At 30.8% G+C, this 24,014-nt stretch overlaps 2 protein-coding genes across 3 annotated transcripts; both read right to left on the bottom strand.

Annotated features, from left to right (window-relative positions):
* Positions 1-242: 242 nt before the first annotated feature.
* On the bottom strand, positions 243-11,297 carry LOC111623499 (coronin-1C-like). 2 transcript variants are annotated; one of them, XM_023366097.1, is made up of 8 exons: positions 11,161-11,297; positions 10,777-10,881; positions 9,562-9,707; positions 5,535-5,595; positions 5,359-5,460; positions 5,160-5,285; positions 1,659-1,679; positions 243-1,568 (listed from the first exon to the last, which is right to left on the bottom strand). In XM_023366097.1, exons 1-8 carry the CDS (start codon positions 11,269-11,271, stop codon positions 1,380-1,382), a joined length of 861 nt encoding a protein of 286 aa, XP_023221865.1. In that variant the 5' UTR covers positions 11,272-11,297; the 3' UTR covers positions 243-1,379. The 2 variants fall into 2 exon arrangements, with proteins under 2 accessions (XP_023221865.1, XP_023221866.1); XM_023366098.1 differs by lacking the exon at positions 1,659-1,679.
* Positions 11,298-13,596: 2,299 nt separating this feature from the next.
* On the bottom strand, positions 13,597-23,979 carry LOC111623520 (coronin-1C-like). Its single transcript, XM_023366120.1, has 9 exons — positions 23,953-23,979; positions 23,658-23,910; positions 22,124-22,299; positions 19,670-19,786; positions 19,286-19,390; positions 18,071-18,216; positions 14,044-14,104; positions 13,868-13,969; positions 13,597-13,794 (listed from the first exon to the last, which is right to left on the bottom strand). The coding sequence occupies exons 1-9, from the start codon at positions 23,977-23,979 to the stop codon at positions 13,612-13,614; spliced, it is 1,170 nt and encodes a 389-aa protein (XP_023221888.1). The 3' UTR covers positions 13,597-13,611.
* Between the last annotated feature and the right edge of the window lie 35 nt (positions 23,980-24,014).

Genomic DNA, 24,014 nt, shown 5'->3' with positions numbered 1-24,014 from the left:
TGTTGAAAATCTTCTCTTTACCACTTTTGTAAATTTAATATTTTTCACTTTATCTAAAACTCTACACTAAAGCGATTAAAACGGCTGACTCTAAATGTTTGACAAAGGAACGACATCTCGATATTATGGCTACTCGGACGACGGTTTTTTAAAATATATCTTATGATAAAAGCGGACGATTTCTTTTGATTCCTTACAGATCGTTCCCGCCGTCGCGACACAAGAAACCAGAGGAATCTAAATTAATTTTCTAAAGGATTTATATTGTCGAAAAACATTGCATCCTCGCTTCGAAAATAATTTTGTTAACCAAGAATATAAGCACAATAATTATACACCTAGCAAATTATTTTTTTTTTTGGTATTGTGAATTGCAAGAATCTCATTGTTTTCCCATTTTTCTCTTATAGAAATATAATTTTTCGTATTAAGACGTAAAAAAATTCTGACGTTTACTGGAAGACAGACGATGTATCGGTTCGAAACAGTTTTAGCTCATCCATTAATAAAAAAAAAATTTAAATACATTACACATCTCTGTGAGATGCTTTATTTTTTTCTTTTATATAAAAAAAGCATAAATCACAATATTTAGTATCTGTAATATCACAGATACTAAATTTTAACATAATCCTCTTTAGAAGCATCTTCCGTGGGATACATTTGCATAGCAATAATATATTCAGAATTAATAATATCTGCAATTAGTGACGAAAAATATACGCATTTAAAAAAATAGGTTTAATAATAAAAAAAATGGATTCTTAATTATTGTAGCAAGATTTTGATGGCATTTGTATAAAATGATGCATGATAATGTCACATATATATATATATAAATAAGCCTTCCTTTAATGGAATGTATTTTAAAAAGATCTTTTTAAAAATATTTGGACATTTTTCGAAACTGGAATGCCGTTAATAAGTAATCCCCGTTACGATACGACTGCAAAACAATAATGTATTAATTATGTATATCTTAATATCTATAAATCGTTCGACTCAATATATCCCAGAAATATTCTGTAAAACTGGAAAATTATTCACATTTTACAGCCACACACCACATGCACACATTTCACATACCTTAAATTTGAACTCGAAGGGAACACGGTCATGAACTATCGCATGACAAACAAGATACACGTTCGGTACCGTGGCAAAAAACTCAATTTGACAAAATAAAAGATCAGTTCTAATTTGGAGATGAACAAAAAGACGTAGAACTGCCGGCGTCTTGTTTTCCTTTTTGAAAAATCCCCCGGCCGGGCCGTCTCCCGCCGTCAACGCGGAAAGACCGCTGCCGGTCGTTTGTACATGTCGTCTCCGAGTAGACTAGATTGGGGCGGACCGTCGGCGAGAGCAAGCAGACAGGAACGTTACACTTCGTCCGGCATGAGACCCGAGTTGCCGTGACTGTTGGCACTGGAATGGACGGGTTTGTTTCCTGCCAGTCTTCCTCCCGGAGATTCTAACATTTTCTCTAGATCTCGGATGCGAATTTCATGTTTCAGTAACGTGGCCTTCATTTTTCTGACCTCTTCCACCATTTCGTCCATTTTTTGATTCTTTAAAAGAAAAAAAAAAACAAACTTTATTCTTAATTCCATTGACCATTATCTGCATGTTACATCCAACTTTAAGAATAATTCGCTTACCTGTTGCCTCTGAGGCACATGCTAGCATAAAAGAATGCTTTTTTAGATTTTATTCTAATATTTAGAATGTTTAAGCATTTATAAATCAAAATATCAGATTATATAATAAAATTAAACATTAAATTACTACATATACCAATATATTTTTTAATTGTATGTTGTCTTTTGTTTGCACAACATTCAACAAAAAAGGAAGTACAATAATTTTCAATTATCAAATAATATAAGCCATTGATCGCATGTCTGTATATCTGTAACAGTATGCCTAGAATGGCCACCAGGAGCACACCTAGCTATTATTTAAATTAACAATAAATTCAGTTTTTTGTGTAATAATATTAAAATAACAAAAAATGTGGTTTTTTGTTTTTTTGATTGCGGTTAAGTAAAGTATGTCATGAGAATGCACATTAATTTAAGAAGGGATTTTTTAAAAATTCCCCCCACGGGTGAGAGCGTCAAGGATACCCTTAAGAACTTAAATTCTACTGTACTATACTATTTTAGATGTGGTTTTTTGCATTTTTGACTGTGTTTTATTAGGGTACACCATGAGAAATTCAATATATTATTATTTTTATTTGTAATATGAATTTATTATATATACTGCCGAATAACACTGCTGCTGCAAGAACCCCCACTAGGAGCCAGCCCAGACTACTAGTACAATATAAAATTTAAAAAATAAAAAGACCCAGAAAAAATAATTTTTGCCAAACTAGAAGAAATTTATTCTTCAAAATTCAAAATATTTAAATTTAAAATCATTAAAAGTATAGCTAAGTTGAAATTGTGCATAGTTCAATCTATTAAGAGATTTTATAATAAGAAAATTACTATTGCTATAAAAGGATAAAAGCCTTGCTTTTAGGGGTAGGAATGAGTAAACATTAAAGCCGATAACAAATAAAATTTTCATTAAGTCTGACCCAAAAACCACCTCTCCCCCTTATACCCTTAATCTTCACTGGTAACTAGAAAAGTTTAATAGTACAGTAGAGTCCCGAAAACTCGGCCTAATGTGGACCAAAGCATGGCCAAGTTTGTGAAAATGCCAGGTTATTGAGAATGGGGTTAAAAAAGAATAAGTTTGAGTGTTTCCTCAGAAAATACTGTATTGTACTTGTATGTATTGTTTGCTTGAGAATACAACAGAAAATAAACTGCCCAAATACTCTTAAACAAAGGAAAAGTACATACTTTATGAAGGCATAGAGCCTTTACTACATGAAAATGAAAATTAATGAATACACAGTGTACAGTAATTTACCTGATAAGACAGACCTCAGAAAAATACTTTATAAGGCATAAAGCTGTCTATAATGAAAATTAACTAAGGGTTTTTTCGCCCTGCCAGGGTGTGGCCGAGTTATCTGGACTGCTGGGTTATTGAGTGTCGAGTTTTCAGGACTACTGTATCAGTGTCTTACATACAGAAATATCCCTGTCAAGTTTCAAAATTTTGTTTGGACAATTCAGAGATATTTTTCAAAATAGATGGCACATACATAAACAAATTTGGTAAGGGTATGTTTGTAAAGTCGAGCGAGTTAAACACGTTAGTAACGAATCGTTCTAAAAGTGGTAGTCTCGCTCAGTGCGCATGCTCTGCGATGATGATGTTTCAAATGAAACTAACAAAGTTCACGAAGGAAATAGTTAGTTCACTTAGTTAAGAAAATGGCGGCTGACAATATCAATGTTTCTAAATCTACTCGAGTGTTTAAACTGTGAATTAAAAGGTGAAATGATAGAAATAACTGTCCACCCAAAGCAATCTAAGAAAAATATTTCGGATAAGGCTGCATTAGCAACATTCATATCTTCGATTTTAGAAACAGCCATTTAGTTATAAACGAATTGTTTGAAAAGTCTAATTCGTTCGACTTTACAAACAGTACCCTAAGGTGAGTTTTTTAAATATACTTTTGGGACTCACAAAGTGTCAAAATGTTACCAATCTTTCCCTCTATTACTTTCATGGCTGTTATAAAATATAAGATCTATTAATTTAATTTACACTCTGTCAGAAAAGTTCCAGGACACGGCTGATAGAAAATTGCAATTTTCTATCAGCTGTGTCCTGAAACTTTTCTGACAAAGGATGTACATGATATATTTTAAAAATTAATTATTAATTGTCTAAAATAATTGAGGTTAAGATTAAAAGCAATTTAGGGGTCTGTTTTGTTTTAAGTTAGTTTATGTTTCACATTATGAGAGTCGTCATAAAATACAGAATAGATGTGGTTGTGAAAAGGATTGTCTTCGTCTGATCTATATTTTATGATCACTTTGGCAATGAAAAATGAAATAATTTGCACATTTTTTTATTTTGTCAGGCAAATATGGACCAAAACAGGATTAAGAAATTTTGAAATCTACTACAGTGGACTCACAAATAACCAAGAGTGGAAAAGCATAAAATGTAAAAGTCATCAACTGCTTGGATTAAAAACAAATTAATCCACACAGGCCAAATGACAATCTCCCTAAACAATAAAGAAGTGAATTAGCAAAAACAGCGCAAGTGTTTTTTTCTTCTCCCAAAAATTCTATCTTCATCAAATCAAGATAAAGAAACTGCTTTTGCAAGATTTTTAAACACAATAACACATTTATTTTAGCTAATGTTATTTCAAAAATTCTAAATTAACACATTTGCATTTATCAATTTTCAAAATATTTTGTGCACTGCACCAAAATAGATGCAAGTAACAGTAGTAATCAGTAATAATTACAAGAAAAAAAACATTGAAATATCTATTGCGGGTTATCTAAAAATTGGCTGAGTTCATTAACATAAAACTTATTTTATTTTTACGCTTTTCTTATAACAATAAATGCTTCATCGGCAAAATAATGTGAGCCAGCACCTAGAAAGAGCAGTACCAGCTTGATAGTTACTTGTACCCAAGACAAAACTAGTTTTTGAACTTCCACTTACAGAATGTGCAAATAGAGAGCATTTTTGTTCATACAACAATACCAGCACTGTTTATAAACAACTTCAAAGCATATTAACAAAATTTCACTGTAGTTTGGTTTATTATTTTAATTTTCCCTCTTTTTGAATAATTTTGACCACTTGTCTTATTTCTTCGCTCCTCAAGTCAATCCCAATTCGAGACTTATGTAATAATCACTCCTGAAGTGATTATTATGTAGTGAATGTAAAATAATTTCATGTCATAAGTTATTAATATATTTGCATTCTGAATATTGGAATGTTATTTGACTTGATAAAGATCTTAGTATTAGATCAAAAACAGTCAGTTTTATTATTGTTTTGTACTTGAAAATTAAGGTATTGAATATGTTATTTTACAACATATTTTGCACTGTCTAAATGTAAAATTATCCCATTATAATTTAATTATCTACAATTAAAAATCTTAAATGAGTTATTCAGTTAAATGATTGAACATAAAATGTACATAATTATCATACTTTGAATCCTGAATCTCTTACAACAAACATGCAAATAAAAACAATATTTACCGACGAATCAGCCGTTCCAGCCGACACATTCGAGTTCTTTGCGGGCATCTTGTCCAAAATATTTGGTTTCTTCGTCACCTTTAATTCTTGTTTTTTAGCAGGAATGTAGCCGTCTTTCAGAGAAAACTAGAATGATAATTTTACAAAAATAAATATTTTGCCTGTAATGAATAATGACAATGATTTTATCTTTATTGACCAATATTGGCTCAGCATTTTTTCCGTCGGACCACTCTTCAGCAGAAATTGCGGGAACATCGGCCAGGGTGGGAGGATACAGATCATCTTGGAATAGTTCGGACTGAAAAATGTTAAGATAAATTTACTAGTAAGGAACCTATAAACTTTTTTTTTTGGTGAAACTTTAAAAAGTACCTTTCTTGGCACAGTAAATGAAATGACTTCACAGAAGCCACGAGAATGTAATTTGTAAAATCTGAAATTAAAAAAATTATTTCATTCAATAAATTAATTGGAAATACAAATCTCAAATATCAGCTTTTCTTCAATAGCAAACCAATTTCGTAAAAAAATATTATCTTAACTTCATACATATGCAAATTGCAGTAATAGAAAAATCATTTACTATGTACAAATTAAGCATTATTAAAATAATAGTATTAATATTCAGAAATTAGCTATTCAACCAAATCCATTAGGACCATTTCCAAAGGTTCGTGCAGATCCCTTGGAAAAGTATTACAGACTAAGAACAGAATGCCTTAAGGTCATTAATCAAACTTTGATAAGGAATTACAATTATATATATATAACATAACAGATCAAAAAACAAAGTAAAAATTATCATGTAACAAAATGAATATAAACATTATTCCCTGACAGGTTAGTAGTCATCTAAAAGTTTTTCAATTTAAGAGAATAAATGATTAAAAACACCATAAACAAAATTAAAGTAAAAGCTTGTCTTAAAGTTTTCCTAAAGATTTATACATCAAAGAGGGAAAAACCTTGTTTAAAGAACAACTCAAGAATCTTGTTAGGCAAGTGCAAAAATAATTAAAGACACTCAAAACACTTGTGCTATTGTGTGCCATGTAAGTAAAGGCTGGTCATCCAATAAAATATTGGATGACCAGCCTTTTGTTAGATCAACATACACAGGCGCAAGATAAATATTGCCACTTATTGATAACAATTTGGCACATACAATTCCAAAATGCATTAAACATATTTACATGGTTTTCCTCTGCAAACTGTGCATTATCACTTTGCAAATTGCAATTGCGAAACAGTAACCATTTCAATGTTCTTAAAAGTAAAGTTCTCTCATTTGGATGATATAATGTCTTTGTATAAGGAAAAAGATCTTTCTACATTGACCAAGACTAATGGGTCATGTTTCATTTTTACTCGGAATTCTAGTTCAGTGCAATCCAAGATATTTGTCAAATCAGAATTTTTTGATCAACTAGATCTGAGTTTGTCCAGGGCAAAACCATCCAGTACATCGAGTGCCTGACTTACAACATTCCACTGATCCCGCATTTCAGTTCCATGTCTTTCCAGCTCTTTGATTTTATCTACTAATAACTTGTACGAACACACAGAGTAGAGCTCTGTGGTCACTACTGGATCAGACACCAGTTTCTTGACACTGTCGACAGCAACAGAATGGCCAGGGAAATTCATTGATAAACACATTGAAGTTCTTGCAGTAGAATACCATACTGTTTATCCAAGACCTCCAATGGGTGTCCACTGGAGTGGGTGGTAATGGCAGCCCAGTTATGTCTTGGTAAAAGTGCTCCCAATTAGGGCACTAAAGGAGAACAAATTTTATTTTCAAAATGAAGTCATTGGCCATGCTATATTCTACATGAATACGTTCCATTACTCAGTATATGACATGGGCAAGACAAGTCACATGCTTTAGGTTGTTGTAGATGCACTTCAAATTTGAGAATGCTAACATGTAAAATGCTTTATCTGTAATGATAAGCCAAATTTTTTTGTACTGGACACCATTTAGCAACAACTTCATGCAAATATCATTGAAAACTCGGGACACTAGTCGAGTTCATATTTTCAAGTTGGTACATTTTGAACAACATTGGTTGTACATAGCATCTGGTCAAAGGTCAACAAGAACGTTTGGCACGTACCATTTTGTGGAATGCGTTGTTTCGTCCAGTATGAACACTACAGGATTATCGCCGACAATGTCCAAGATTTTAGATATGGTTTGATCATAAACTGGTTTCACATAGTTTTTTCTAAGGATGCTCTTGTTGAGGACAAAGCTTTCCCGTATATTTCTGGAGAATTAACTTAAAGGCTGGATTCTTTACGTTATATAAGGGTGTATTTGCCTGCAGAAGAGTGGTTGTTAAATCTGCATAAAATGTATTATTAGCCTTTTGAAATTCTTCTCTTTGAAATGTGGCTCCTATAAATGTCTGCTTGAAATTCTTCCTTTTCTGTTTGCCTTCTTTATGCTTTTCCGAACTCACACATCACATGATTTTCGTTTCTTGGTGTCTCACATCAACTGAAATCACATAATCGCAAATGGAACAGTGAAGAAGTTTTCCACCTGTGCATATGCCTTCATCTTTAAACTTATTTGCTAAAATGTTCAGTTTAGATGAAGACAATTTTGCCATTTTCTAATGTTGCTGACACCAAATAAAGGAAATTGGAACTGTTGTGTTCACAAGTCAGGGCAAGATGACATCAATACATAATTTTCTAGATTGTTTTTTTTTTTCTAAAAAAAAAAAAAACAATGTTCAGTAAATCTGTTTACATTCTTATAACAATCCTAAGTTTAATTGTTTAGTCCAAAAAATTTCCCTTTTCCCTCTCAACAAAAGAAGAAAGTATGCTAATTATCGTATTTTTTCCTCAGCATACATGGTCTGGTTTAACAAATGTTTTTTCCCCCTCAAGTAAATGAATAAAAACCACCAAAAGAAAGATAATTGCCAACATATTCTTTGAAAATGTAAAAAAAGGAAAAACCATATGCAAAATATATAGTTTGGGTGCTAGTCACCGTTTAGGGGCAGGTTTGTGTTTTGGGTGCATTTGAGTGCTAAACAATTTGGCAATGAGTTGGCCTACTGCACTAACACCAATGTAGTTTGTCTTTTTACACTCTGCCTCCTTCAAAAGCTGAGTGGATGAGGCACCCAAAAATCCAGATACTAGTTATAAAATACATTAAAATTTTACTGTCGAAGTTTTACATTTGCCCATCACAATTTCTCAACGTGTGTAATGTGTGCCATGTGGCACACAATCATCCAATATTCAAATTCTTCCTATGCTCACAATGACATATCTGTTGTCACTCCTCCCACAGCTGCCACAATTCTACAGCTCTTGAAGATTAGTCATGTTGAATGATGAGTGGTTCTGACTTTGCAAACTACAGAACACCATCTCTATTGCATAACTGCCATTTCAAGTGTAGATTTCTCCAAAATCTGGAACATTTCCACTAAGCCACAATAAATCCCCTTCCTCACCTTTTCCAAGTAAATTTTTATTACAAAACAAATGTCTTCAGCCTTCTTTATCAGCCTGCCTCGGGTTACTGAACAAAAACAAAAAAACTAGATGAAAAAATAGCATTCAAAATCATAATCTTCTAGTTGTTGTATACTCCAAAACTGTGTCTTCTTTTCTTCAATTAATTTATCACTACTAGGTGCATGCATATACAAACACTTGGCAATTCTATCATCAACTTTTATTCAGGAATTTCTTATTTGCTGAGACATGTTTTGGGCTCAAGCCTCTCTTCTACATTGCGAGCCAACCAATGCCATATGTTATTGGCCTAGATATTGGCTATAATACTAATAAATTATGAAACAATTTGGTACTAGAGGGAGACGTTAGGCACCATCTCTTAATAAATTTAATTATTAATTATGATTTTTAATTAAAATTTAAAGTTATAATTTTTAATTAAATAATTTAATTAATTTATCAAGCCAACCAATGCCGTACATTATCGGCATTGGTTGTCTTGTAATTTATAATATATCAGGTTTTAATGCTGTTCTTTGTTTGTGGGTACATTGTTAAAATGCAAGTGGAAAATCAATTGTTCATGGACATTTCCTTAATTGTACAATAAATAAAATAAATAAAACTTATTTAGATGATTTATATGCATGTCAGTTAAACCAAGTTACATTTTCACAAAAAGTTTAAAAATTCATTATAATTAAAAGCTCAAAATATTTTGGTGCACATTAGTTAATTTTGCCTTATTGTCAAAGATAAAACAGCTTTTAGAAAGAACAAATTAGGTTAACGTAAAATTAAAAATGGATGTACTTTGAAAAATTTATTATGTAACATACATCATTACGGTACTTAGTAGAGTGTGCCATTACTATCACAAATATCAGTAATCAAATTCAAATACCTTCCAATTTCACATTGGTGAACATCGCAACCTCTCTTTGGCATAACTCCCATGCCTCTTTGGGGTTCGGAAGATTGAAACGTGCTGATGTAGTGAACATACGGCGCCTCGTCCGTTATTTCAAAGTATCGGATGTTGCTGTCACCCTGAAATTAAAAAAAAACAAACTTTAATAAAATTTTCTTTTAGTATTAAGACAATATAAAAGTATTTTTGTACAAGATAAAACAAATATAAAAAGTATACTGCAAAAAAAATTTTAAAAACTCAGAAAAATCATTAATTTATTTCCTCACAATGTATTATTTCAAACTGAATTCAAGTTATTGTTTCTACACCATACAGCTTTTACAGATTACATTACAAACTATAGATTTTCCCAACTGCAAGTAAAATAATACTTTTATCAAAAAAAGTAGAATTATTTTGATATTTAAGAGAATCTGAGATATTAGACAAGCTATGCCATTATTATTAAATCTTCAAAGTCAAAACCAACAATTATCAAACCAGCTTGAAATCCTATGAAAAGGACAAATGCTATTATATTTATCAAGACCATTGAAATCTCATTACAAGAAATCATCATCTTTCATACACTTAATGCATCAGCAATATATAAATAATGCAATATGTCATCTACAACCCACACAACTTACAAGACCAACCTAATGTGTATGATTATCAGTCAGGTAATAATTAATGTCAATCAAAATCAATCATCATCATCAAATGGATTAATGAAAGTCTATCACTCTATAGACAAATTCTTCATTATCTTAAAATTACAGTTTATAACTTTTGAATTTACCATTTATAGTGTATACAGGTGGCATTAATCTAAAAATAAATTTGTTATAACATTATTTGTATACAGTCTGACAGAAAATACACACAATTTTGTTTAACTACATTACAATGTAATATAAAATGTACTCTGTATAACAATACAAGCATTTCCTCCATATCACAAGATCTTTTTGAACAGAGAAAATAATGATCCATAATATTTTTAAAATAAAAATTGTTTGTCTTAACTCTCACCATATATTTTTGGTAATTTCATGAATACACAATTTCATATATTATTTTCCTCATGTTACATTATCAAATTATTTCTTATTATTGTATATCCATCAATTTAAATATTTCAACATTCTAATTTCATTATAATTTTTCATAACCAAGAATTGCTACTACATTAATACAATGTACCTTGGCACAAAGATAAAGAAGATTAACATCTGGGTCGTAGAATGGATATAAGACGCCGTTGCTTGTATCTAATGTTTCTAGAATGATGGGGTCTTTAAGAGATGACTGGAATAAAAAAAAAATCTTTTTTAATTAATTAATTCATATTAAAGTTCAGATTAATTATCAATTTACAGATAATACACGTAGATTAACATTATGCAAACTGATAATTTTACATAAATCTATCACACATTAACAACAGTTAATTAAATTTATGCTATCAAAATATTTAAATTTTTCCCAAAGGACTTTAAATAATTTACGGATTATTCCAAAAAAATATGCAAGAAGTTTTCATTTAATCACCTAGCAACACGAGCTTTTTTTAAAATAAATGCTAACCTCATTACGTAATGCATATTGTCGTTCGCTCATGCGAGAAAATCCTGTGGTAAAAATTCTTCCGTTTCTCAAATAAATAGCACGTTGAGGCTTTGCTCCTTCGTGGCCCATCGCTTCCTACAATTATATTTGAAATAAAATTTAATATAAAATATTAAAATATATTTTAATTTTAAATTACAAAACNCAAAGGAAAAGTACATACTTTATGAAGGCATAGAGCCTTTACTACATGAAAATGAAAATTAATGAATACACAGTGTACAGTAATTTACCTGATAAGACAGACCTCAGAAAAATACTTTATAAGGCATAAAGCTGTCTATAATGAAAATTAACTAAGGGTTTTTTCGCCCTGCCAGGATGTGGCCGAGTTATCTGGACTGCTGGGTTATTGAGTGTCGAGTTTTCAGGACTCTACTGTATCAGTGTCTTACATACAGAAATATCCCTGTCAAGTTTCAAAATTTTGTTTGGACAATTCAGAGATATTTTTCAAAACAGATGGCACATACATAAACAAATTTGGTAAGGGTATGTTTGTAAAGTCGAGCGAGTTAAACACGTTAGTAACGAATCGTTCTAAAAGTGGTAGTCTCGCTCAGTGCGCATGCTCTGCGATGATGATGTTTCAAATGAAACTAACAAAGTTCACGAAGGAAATAGTTAGTTCACTTAGTTAAGAAAATGGCGGCTGACAATATCAATGTTTCTAAATCTACTCGAGTGTTTAAACTGTGAATTAAAAGGTGAAATGATAGAAATAACTGTCCACCCAAAGCAATCTAAGAAAAATATTTCGGATAAGGCTGCATTAGCAACATTCATATCTTCGATTTTAGAAACAGCCATTTAGTTATAAACGAATTGTTTGAAAAGTCTAATTCGTTCGACTTTACAAACAGTACCCTAAGGTGAGTTTTTTAAATATACTTTTGGGACTCACAAAGTGTCAAAATGTTACCAATCTTTCCCTCTATTACTTTCGTGGCTGTTATAAAATATAAGATCTATTAATTTAATTTACACTCTGTCAGAAAAGTTCCAGGACACGGCTGATAGAAAATTGCAATTTTCTATCAGCTGTGTCCTGAAACTTTTCTGACAAAGGATGTACATGATATATTTTAAAAATTAATTATTAATTGTCTAAAATAATTGAGGTTAAGATTAAAAGCAATTTAGGGGTCTGTTTTGTTTTAAGTTAGTTTATGTTTCACATTATGAGAGTCGTCATAAAATACAGAATAGATGTGGTTGTGAAAAGGATTGTCTTCGTCTGATCTATATTTTATGATCACTTTGGCAATGAAAAATGAAATAATTTGCACATTTTTTTATTTTGTCAGGCAAATATGGACCAAAACAGGATTAAGAAATTTTGAAATCTACTACAGTGGACTCACAAATAACCAAGAGTGGAAAAGCATAAAATGTAAAAGTCATCAACTGCTTGGATTAAAAACAAATTAATCCACACAGGCCAAATGACAATCTCCCTAAACAATAAAGAAGTGAATTAGCAAAAACAGCGCAAGTGTTTTTTTCTTCTCCCAAAAATTCTATCTTCATCAAATCAAGATAAAGAAACTGCTTTTGCAAGATTTTTAAACACAATAACACATTTATTTTAGCTAATGTTATTTCAAAAATTCTAAATTAACACATTTGCATTTATCAATTTTCAAAATATTTTGTGCACTGCACCAAAATAGATGCAAGTAACAGTAGTAATCAGTAATAATTAGAAGAAAAAAAACATTGAAATATCTATTGCGGGTTATCTAAAAATTGGCTGAGTTCATTAACATAAAACTTATTTTATTTTTACGCTTTTCTTATAACAATAAATGCTTCATCGGCAAAATAATGTGAGCCAGCACCTAGATAGAGCAGTACCAGCTTGATAGTTACTTGTACCCAAGACAAAACTAGTTTTTGAACTTCCACTTACAGAATGTGCAAATAGAGAGCATTTTTGTTCATACAACAATACCAGCACTGTTTATAAACAACTTCAAAGCATATTAACAAAATTTCACTGTAGTTTGGTTTATTATTTTAATTTTCCCTCTTTTTGAATAATTTTGACCACTTGTCTTATTTCTTCGCTCCTCAAGTCAATCCCAATTCGAGACTTATGTAATAATCACTCCTGAAGTGATTATTATGTAGTGAATGTAAAATAATTTCATGTCATAAGTTATTAATATATTTGCATTCTGAATATTGGAATGTTATTTGACTTGATAAAGATCTTAGTATTAGATCAAAAACAGTCAGTTTTATTATTGTTTTGTACTTGAAAATTAAGGTATTGAATATGTTATTTTACAACATATTTTGCACTGTCTAAATGTAAAATTATCCCATTATAATTTAATTATCTACAATTAAAAATCTTAAATGAGTTATTCAGTTAAATGATTGAACATAAAATGTACATAATTATCATACTTTGAATCCTGAATCTCTTACAACAAACATGCAAATAAAAACAATATTTACCGACGAATCAGCCGTTCCAGCCGACACATTCGAGTTCTTTGCGGGCATCTTGTCCAAAATATTTGGTTTCTTCGTCACCTTTAATTCTTGTTTTTTAGCAGGAATGTAGCCGTCTTTCAGAGAAAACTAGAATGATAATTTTACAAAAATAAATATTTTGCCTGTAATGAATAATGACAATGATTTTATCTTTATTGACCAATATTGGCTCAGCATTTTTTCCGTCGGACCACTCTTCAGCAGAAATTGCGGGAACATCGGCCAGGGTGGGAGGATACAGATCATCTTGGAATAGTTCGGACTGAAAAATGTTAAGATAAATTTACTAGTAAGGAACCTATAAACTTTTTTTTTTGGTGAAACTTTAAAAAGTACCTTTCTTGGCACAGTAAATGAAATGACTTCACAGAAGCCACGAGAATGTAATTTGTAAAATCTGAAATTAAAAAAATTATTTCATTCAATAAATTAATTGGAAATACAAATCTCAAATATCAGCTTTTCTTCAATAGCAAACCAATTTCGTAAAAAAATATTATCTTAACTTCATACATATGCAAATTGCAGTAATAGAAAAATCATTTACTATGTACAAATTAAGCATTATTAAAATAATAGTATTAATATTCAGAAATTAGCTATTCAACCAAATCCATTAGGACCATTTCCAAAGGTTCGTGCAGATCCCTTGGAAAAGTATTACAGACTAAGAACAGAATGCCTTAAGGTCATTAATCAAACTTTGATAAGGAATTACAATTATATATATATAACATAACAGATCAAAAAACAAAGTAAAAATTATCATGTAACAAAATGAATATAAACATTATTCCCTGACAGGTTAGTAGTCATCTAAAAGTTTTTCAATTTAAGAGAATAAATGATTAAAAACACCATAAACAAAATTAAAGTAAAAGCTTGTCTTAAAGTTTTCCTAAAGATTTATACATCAAAGAGGGAAAAACCTTGTTTAAAGAACAACTCAAGAATCTTGTTAGGCAAGTGCAAAAATAATTAAAGACACTCAAAACACTTGTGCTATTGTGTGCCATGTAAGTAAAGGCTGGTCATCCAATAAAATATTGGATGACCAGCCTTTTGTTAGATCAACATACACAGGCGCAAGATAAATATTGCCACTTATTGATAACAATTTGGCACATACAATTCCAAAATGCATTAAACATATTTACATGGTTTTCCTCTGCAAACTGTGCATTATCACTTTGCAAATTGCAATTGCGAAACAGTAACCATTTCAATGTTCTTAAAAGTAAAGTTCTCTCATTTGGATGATATAATGTCTTTGTATAAGGAAAAAGATCTTTCTACATTGACCAAGACTAATGGGTCATGTTTCATTTTTACTCGGAATTCTAGTTCAGTGCAATCCAAGATATTTGTCAAATCAGAATTTTTTGATCAACTAGATCTGAGTTTGTCCAGGGCAAAACCATCCAGTACATCGAGTGCCTGACTTACAACATTCCACTGATCCCGCATTTCAGTTCCATGTCTTTCCAGCTCTTTGATTTTATCTACTAATAACTTGTACGAACACACAGAGTAGAGCTCTGTGGTCACTACTGGATCAGACACCAGTTTCTTGACACTGTCGACAGCAACAGAATGGCCAGGGAAATTCATTGATAAACACATTGAAGTTCTTGCAGTAGAATACCATACTGTTTATCCAAGACCTCCAATGGGTGTCCACTGGAGTGGGTGGTAATGGCAGCCCAGTTATGTCTTGGTAAAAGTGCTCCCAATTAGGGCACTAAAGGAGAACAAATTTTATTTTCAAAATGAAGTCATTGGCCATGCTATATTCTACATGAATACGTTCCATTACTCAGTATATGACATGGGCAAGACAAGTCACATGCTTTAGGTTGTTGTAGATGCACTTCAAATTTGAGAATGCTAACATGTAAAATGCTTTATCTGTAATGATAAGCCAAATTTTTTTGTACTGGACACCATTTAGCAACAACTTCATGCAAATATCATTGAAAACTCGGGACACTAGTCGAGTTCATATTTTCAAGTTGGTACATTTTGAACAACATTGGTTGTACATAGCATCTGGTCAAAGGTCAACAAGAACGTTTGGCACGTACCATTTTGTGGAATGCGTTGTTTCGTCCAGTATGAACACTACAGGATTATCGCCGACAATGTCCAAGATTTTAGATATGGTTTGATCATAAACTGGTTTCACATAGTTTTTTCTAAGGATGCTCTTGTCGAGGACAAAGCTTTCCCGTATATTTCTGGAGAATTAACTTAAAGGCTGGATTCTTTACCTTATATAAGGGTGTATTTGCCTGCAGAAGAGTGGTTGTTAAATCTGCATAAAATGTATTATTAGCCTTTTGAAATTCTTCTCTTTGAAATGTGGCTCCTATAAATGTCTGCTTGAAATTCTTCCTTTTCTGTTTGCCTTCTTTATGCTTTTCCGAACTCACACATCACATGATTTTCGTTTCTTGGTGTCTCACATCAACTGAAATCACATAATCGCAAATGGAACAGTGAAGAAGTTTTCCACCTGTGCATATGCCTTCATCTTTAAACTTATTTGCTAAAATGTTCAGTTTAGATGAAGACAATTTTGCCATTTTCTAATGTTGCTGACACCAAATAAAGGAAATTGGAACTGTTGTGTTCACAAGTCAGGGCAAGATGACATCAATACATAATTTTCTAGATTGTTTTTTTTTTTCTAAAAAAAAAAAAAACAATGTTCAGTAAATCTGTTTACATTCTTATAACAATCCTAAGTTTAATTGTTTAGTCCAAAAAATTTCCCTTTTCCCTCTCAACAAAAGAAGAAAGTATGCTAATTATCGTATTTTTTCCTCAGCATACATGGTCTGGTTTAACAAATGTTTTTTCCCCCTCAAGTAAATGAATAAAAACCACCAAAAGAAAGATAATTGCCAACATATTCTTTGAAAATGTAAAAAAAGGAAAAACCATATGCAAAATATATAGTTTGGGTGCTAGTCACCGTTTAGGGGCAGGTTTGTGTTTTGGGTGCATTTGAGTGCTAAACAATTTGGCAATGAGTTGGCCTACTGCACTAACACCAATGTAGTTTGTCTTTTTACACTCTGCCTCCTTCAAAAGCTGAGTGGATGAGGCACCCAAAAATCCAGATACTAGTTATAAAATACATTAAAATTTTACTGTCGAAGTTTTACATTTGCCCATCACAATTTCTCAACGTGTGTAATGTGTGCCATGTGGCACACAATCATCCAATATTCAAATTCTTCCTATGCTCACAATGACATATCTGTTGTCACTCCTCCCACAGCTGCCACAATTCTACAGCTCTTGAAGATTAGTCATGTTGAATGATGAGTGGTTCTGACTTTGCAAACTACAGAACACCATCTCTATTGCATAACTGCCATTTCAAGTGTAGATTTCTCCAAAATCTGGAACATTTCCACTAAGCCACAATAAATCCCCTTCCTCACCTTTTCCAAGTAAATTTTTATTACAAAACAAATGTCTTCAGCCTTCTTTATCAGCCTGCCTCGGGTTACTGAACAAAAACAAAAAAACTAGATGAAAAAATAGCATTCAAAATCATAATCTTCTAGTTGTTGTATACTCCAAAACTGTGTCTTCTTTTCTTCAATTAATTTATCACTACTAGGTGCATGCATATACAAACACTTGGCAATTCTATCATCAACTTTTATTCAGGAATTTCTTATTTGCTGAGACATGTTTTGGGCTCAAGCCTCTCTTCTACATTGCGAGCCAACCAATGCCATATGTTATTGGCCTAGATATTGGCTATAATACTAATAAATTATGAAACAATTTGGTACTAGAGGGAGACGTTAGGCACCATCTCTTAATAAATTTAATTATTAATTATGATTTTTAATTAAAATTTAAAGTTATAATTTTTAATTAAATAATTTAATTAATTTATCAAGCCAACCAATGCCGTACATTATCGGCATTGGTTGTCTTGTAATTTATAATATATCAGGTTTTAATGCTGTTCTTTGTTTGTGGGTACATTGTTAAAATGCAAGTGGAAAATCAATTGTTCATGGACATTTCCTTAATTGTACAATAAATAAAATAAATAAAACTTATTTAGATGATTTATATGCATGTCAGTTAAACCAAGTTACATTTTCACAAAAAGTTTAAAAATTCATTATAATTAAAAGCTCAAAATATTTTGGTGCACATTAGTTAATTTTGCCTTATTGTCAAAGATAAAACAGCTTTTAGAAAGAACAAATTAGGTTAACGTAAAATTAAAAATGGATGTACTTTGAAAAATTTATTATGTAACATACATCATTACGGTACTTAGTAGAGTGTGCCATTACTATCACAAATATCAGTAATCAAATTCAAATACCTTCCAATTTCACATTGGTGAACATCGCAACCTCTCTTTGGCATAACTCCCATGCCTCTTTGGGGTTCGGAAGATTGAAACGTGCTGATGTAGTGAACATACGGCGCCTCGTCCGTTATTTCAAAGTATCGGATGTTGCTGTCACCCTGAAATTAAAAAAAAACAAACTTTAATAAAATTTTCTTTTAGTATTAAGACAATATAAAAGTATTTTTGTACAAGATAAAACAAATATAAAAAGTATACTGCAAAAAAAATTTTAAAAACTCAGAAAAATCATTAATTTATTTCCTCACAATGTATTATTTCAAACTGAATTCAAGTTATTGTTTCTACACCATACAGCTTTTACAGATTACATTACAAACTATAGATTTTCCCAACTGCAAGTAAAATAATACTTTTATCAAAAAAAGTAGAATTATTTTGATATTTAAGAGAATCTGAGATATTAGACAAGCTATGCCATTATTATTAAATCTTCAAAGTCAAAACCAACAATTATCAAACCAGCTTGAAATCCTATGAAAAGGACAAATGCTATTATATTTATCAAGACCATTGAAATCTCATTACAAGAAATCATCATCTTTCATACACTTAATGCATCAGCAATATATAAATAATGCAATATGTCATCTACAACCCACACAACTTACAAGACCAACCTAATGTGTATGATTATCAGTCAGGTAATAATTAATGTCAATCAAAATCAATCATCATCATCAAATGGATTAATGAAAGTCTATCACTCTATAGACAAATTCTTCATTATCTTAAAATTACAGTTTATAACTTTTGAATTTACCATTTATAGTGTATACAGGTGGCATTAATCTAAAAATAAATTTGTTATAACATTATTTGTATACAGTCTGACAGAAAATACACACAATTTTGTTTAACTACATTACAATGTAATATAAAATGTACTCTGTATAACAATACAAGCATTTCCTCCATATCACAAGATCTTTTTGAACAGAGAAAATAATGATCCATAATATTTTTAAAATAAAAATTGTTTGTCTTAACTCTCACCATATATTTTTGGTAATTTCATGAATACACAATTTCATATATTATTTTCCTCATGTTACATTATCAAATTATTTCTTATTATTGTATATCCATCAATTTAAATATTTCAACATTCTAATTTCATTATAATTTTTCATAACCAAGAATTGCTACTACATTAATACAATGTACCTTGGCACAAAGATAAAGAAGATTAACATCTGGGTCGTAGAATGGATATAAGACGCCGTTGCTTGTATCTAATGTTTCTAGAATGATGGGGTCTTTAAGAGATGACTGGAATAAAAAAAAAATCTTTTTTAATTAATTAATTCATATTAAAGTTCAGATTAATTATCAATTTACAGATAATACACGTAGATTAACATTATGCAAACTGATAATTTTACATAAATCTATCACACATTAACAACAGTTAATTAAATTTATGCTATCAAAATATTTAAATTTTTCCCAAAGGACTTTAAATAATTTACGGATTATTCCAAAAAAATATGCAAGAAGTTTTCATTTAATCACCTAGCAACACGAGCTTTTTTTAAAATAAATGCTAACCTCATTACGTAATGCATATTGTCGTTCGCTCATGCGAGAAAATCCTGTGGTAAAAATTCTTCCGTTTCTCAAATAAATAGCACGTTGAGGCTTTGCTCCTTCGTGGCCCATCGCTTCCTACAATTATATTTGAAATAAAATTTAATATAAAATATTAAAATATATTTTAATTTTAAATTACAAAACTATCTTCTGAATTAAAAAAAGTTTGAAGTGAGAAATATAAGGACAAGAAAACAAAATCTGTTAAAATAAGAAAAAACAATTAGATACTAAATATTAATTGCTATCATTTAAAAATTAGTTTTGATGGTTATTAGTGTTCCAAAACACTTGACTATGTAGCAGGAATGGCCAACTAAACTTGCATAGAGCCACATGTAAGGCATCAATATGTGCAAGAGCCAATGTGGCAACATAATACACCACCAATGTAAATGGTGCCACAACAATACACCTTAATTAGTGTCAATCAAATTTAAATCATGATAAACTTTTTTCATTTTTAGAGGAGCTGATTTGTACAAAAGCCGTAAATCACACACACACACAACAATTTCGGGACAATAGTAATGACATGTAGCGATGTACAGAAATGACAGCAACTGAATAATTGCATTAACATGCTACAAAATAGTGAATTTATCTCATCTTCAGTAGTATTAAATAACATATTACAGTAAGGTTAATGAATATATGGCATTTAGATCATCATATTATTATTAATGAACATTTAATCTTAAATATTGCTGTAAAGTATGATATTAGATACAGGATCTGATATGTTAATTTTAGATACCAGAAGTATGAAAAAAATAAGCATTGAACTTTTAGACAGTCAACAAAAAACATTACAATTCTTAATACATTTTTATTAGCTCACTTTGTTGGTTGATAATTTTATCTTTTAGGATAATTTTTAATGCCATTAGTTCTGCTGGACAATTTTGACAGCCAGCAAATGTTGCTCCAAGATAGCTTTCTGTTAAGATGTTCTATGGCATTCTATGGCAAAAGCAGACATGTACTAATGAAAATGAGATCTAAACTGGCTTCAAATTAAAGCTGTTACCAAGGAAAGTTGCTAATTGCACATACTCCTTTTATTTACTCTGTTGACGTAATTTGATTTATCCATTCTAACATAATACTTTTATCTTTTTTTAAAGGATAGAGTGATGCTATCTAAACATTACATTCAAAAATGCTGCACAGTACAATAATATATAGCAAGAACTATATCATTGTATTTTGAGAGCCACATATGACTCAAGTTGCAACTTTACCACCATTGTTCCACAAACATTAGAAATAATACTACTATATAGTAAGAGCATTGTAAAAATTCAAAAATTAGCAATGTACAAAATTATATATATTAAAACCTCACTAGTTAACAGCTCCGGGGCACAGTTAATAGGGTTTTCTCTATAATATGATCACATTAACTGGAAGTTGTTAATACTTTTAATTGAAACTTATTTTTCTGTGTACCCTTTAATAGATCTGCAATATTTATTTTCCTTTATATTTCATGTAAACACAGACAATTAAGATAAACAAAAATTACCTAGTCAGTCAAACACACCACCTCACCATTACAACCTTGTGTTGACACCCTTTAACTGATACAGTACGTTACCAGCATTCTTACTGGATCACAGGGACACCTCAACAATACCCTAAAGAACTACAATTTTGTAATCATGCTATGCTTAATAATAGGAAATTTATGGCCACAGAATAATTTCAGAAAAATCAGGGGTTGAACTTGTTAACTTGAAACTAACTCAGATTTCCCACCATTAAATTTCAAGTTAACAAGGTTTTACTATACCAAGATCATACTATTAGTCAAATGAAATAAAACCATGATATTATGCAAATTAAACACAGTATTTACTTTCTCTAATATCATGGTTTCATTTCATTTGACTAATAAGTATTATCTTGCTATAGTAAAATGTAGTGTAGTGTGCATCACTCATTATTTTGAAGAACAAAATGCATCCAAATTACCAACTCATTTTTAAGAAATTATTTTCTCAAACTACATTTTGATATTTGTCAGATTTTAGGTTTTATAGTCCACAAAAAGATTGCAAGATTATTTTATTACTTTCATTCCTACAATAATGAAATATTTTTGTATCTTTGCTGGACTGAGCTTTGAGAAAGGCTTATGGGTCATTTAAGAAATTTTGAAGTCTTTTTTTAATAATATTTAGAAGAATAAGTCTTAAGAAATCCAAACTTTTAATTTTTTTGTATCTAAGATTTTTTGCCCAAATATTAAAACAATGCTTACTACAATATTCATCAATTGTCTGCACTTAGTAAAAAAAAACAACATTTTTGTATCAAATCTATGACTAATTGATTTTTTAATTAATTTCACCAATAGAAATATAAACTAATAAAGAATCAAAAATCTGATACCAGAAGTCAGCATACCATTTCTAAATCGCCAGTCCTTGGGTTGTAAATCCTGATCTTCCTGTCTTTGCACGTGGTGACGAGACGACTTCCATCCCAGTTCCAGCTACAGTGGAAGATCAGATCGGGATGGTCTATCTGAGAAAATATTTCTCCCGTGCCCACATTCCAGATGAAAATTTTACAGTCCGCTCCTAGAAATTACACAAATATATTATAATATATACATGCATTTTTATATATGCTTATGTCTTAAAGAGATAATAGGACTTTAGTATCCAATTATCTTCTTACACCAAAAGAAAAAGCTAAAGAAATTGTAAAAACATATCAACTGTAATAGCTTATAACAGAAAATGGATGACAATAGTTCCTCTGTTTGGTCAAACATTTTAAAATTATTTTCTGTAAGAATATGAAAAAATAACTGAAGAATTCATGTGACAAAATGACAAAAAATCTTAGTGCAACAAAAATATTAGAAAGTGAAATCAAGTATCGGCTCAAATGTTACTTTGATTTACTCATTTACTTGCATAATATAGTTACATATCAAGTAGTCATTAACCTGCCATTAACAGAATATTTCAGCAAATGGATCAGAGCTTGGAAATCAATTTTGATTTAGTAAGAAAGTAAGAATGATGACAGTCTACATAGAGTTAGTCCTCATGTAATATTATTGACTTATATGATTGCTTGCAACATTAAGTGAAACAGTGTGTAACGAAACCAATTTTACTGGCTATATTGTTATTACCAATTTTAACATATTTGATATAAACAAGACAAATTCAGTTATTATACTTATTAGATTGTGTTTGCAACCAGCAGCATTTATTTCCCACCTCAATCAATTTTACTGTTTATAAAAAAAATTGACAACAGTATTGTAAATTATTACAAATGTGCTTGTACCTTTCCTCAATGACATTATACTGAAATGATATTAAAAGAGGACTTGCTGTATCTGCATAATAAGTCTGGATAAAAAAAGATTGTAAGAAATATAAACATACCACTTATACATAAGGAATGGCTTTGCTAATCAGAGTGTCCCCAAAATCTGCCATTTGAACTCTCATATAATAAAGTTCCTGCATACTGGCAATTTTATTTCTTTCAAGGATTTCTTAAAATGCAGAAATGGTCACTACAGATCTCTATAAACTGATCTGTACATCTTTCATATTTTACTCGTAAGAGTTTGATAAAGTGAATACCCATAATCTGTTCTGAATACGATTAATTCTTAAATATTTTGCATCAGTGGATAGTCAAGTTATAATTAATATCTGGTAATTTGTTACACTGAATACTGTATAATGAATATTTAAAATATTTTAAGAGTTAAAACAAAATTGATTTTCTTCTAGAAAAACTGGTTGGAAACTGAAGACCAATAAAATGCAACTTTCATAACTACACAACAGCAAAAAACTGAACTCAGATATTATATTCAGATCATCATTACTCTTTAATAAATTATTTTTAAATACGGTAAGAACTTAAGATTTTTCTACAATATTCACAATAATAGAACAGTACTAACCTGCACTCAGCAGCACATTATTAGCAGAAGGATGCCATAAAACCAATCCTGCCCTGCGCTGATGTCCCACTAGTTCAACAACAGGATCCACCAGAGGCCTCAGCAGACCACCTTCCGGAATCTGCCATGCTCTGACGATGCCATCTTCGGAAGCACTGGCGATGACATTATCATTAAAAGGACACCAGGCTATGTCCAGTACTGGGCCCTTGTGACCGGCGACGAGAGGATAGCTGACATCCGTTCTTCCAGTCTAATTATGGTAGGTATATTTTATTTAGGTAATAAACATTACTGTAGTATCAAATCTAAAGTCTAACATGTTTTAGCTTAAGTGAAACATTTTAAGTGTTAAGA

Source organism: Centruroides sculpturatus, unplaced genomic scaffold (genome assembly GCF_000671375.1).
Source record: "Centruroides sculpturatus isolate CEXI.00-Female unplaced genomic scaffold, Cexi_2.0 scaffold278, whole genome shotgun sequence".
NCBI classification, from domain to species: Eukaryota; Metazoa; Arthropoda; class Arachnida; order Scorpiones; family Buthidae; genus Centruroides; species Centruroides sculpturatus.
The sequence above is the reverse complement of the archived record's forward strand: the minus strand, read 5'-3'. Positions and strand labels throughout refer to the sequence as shown.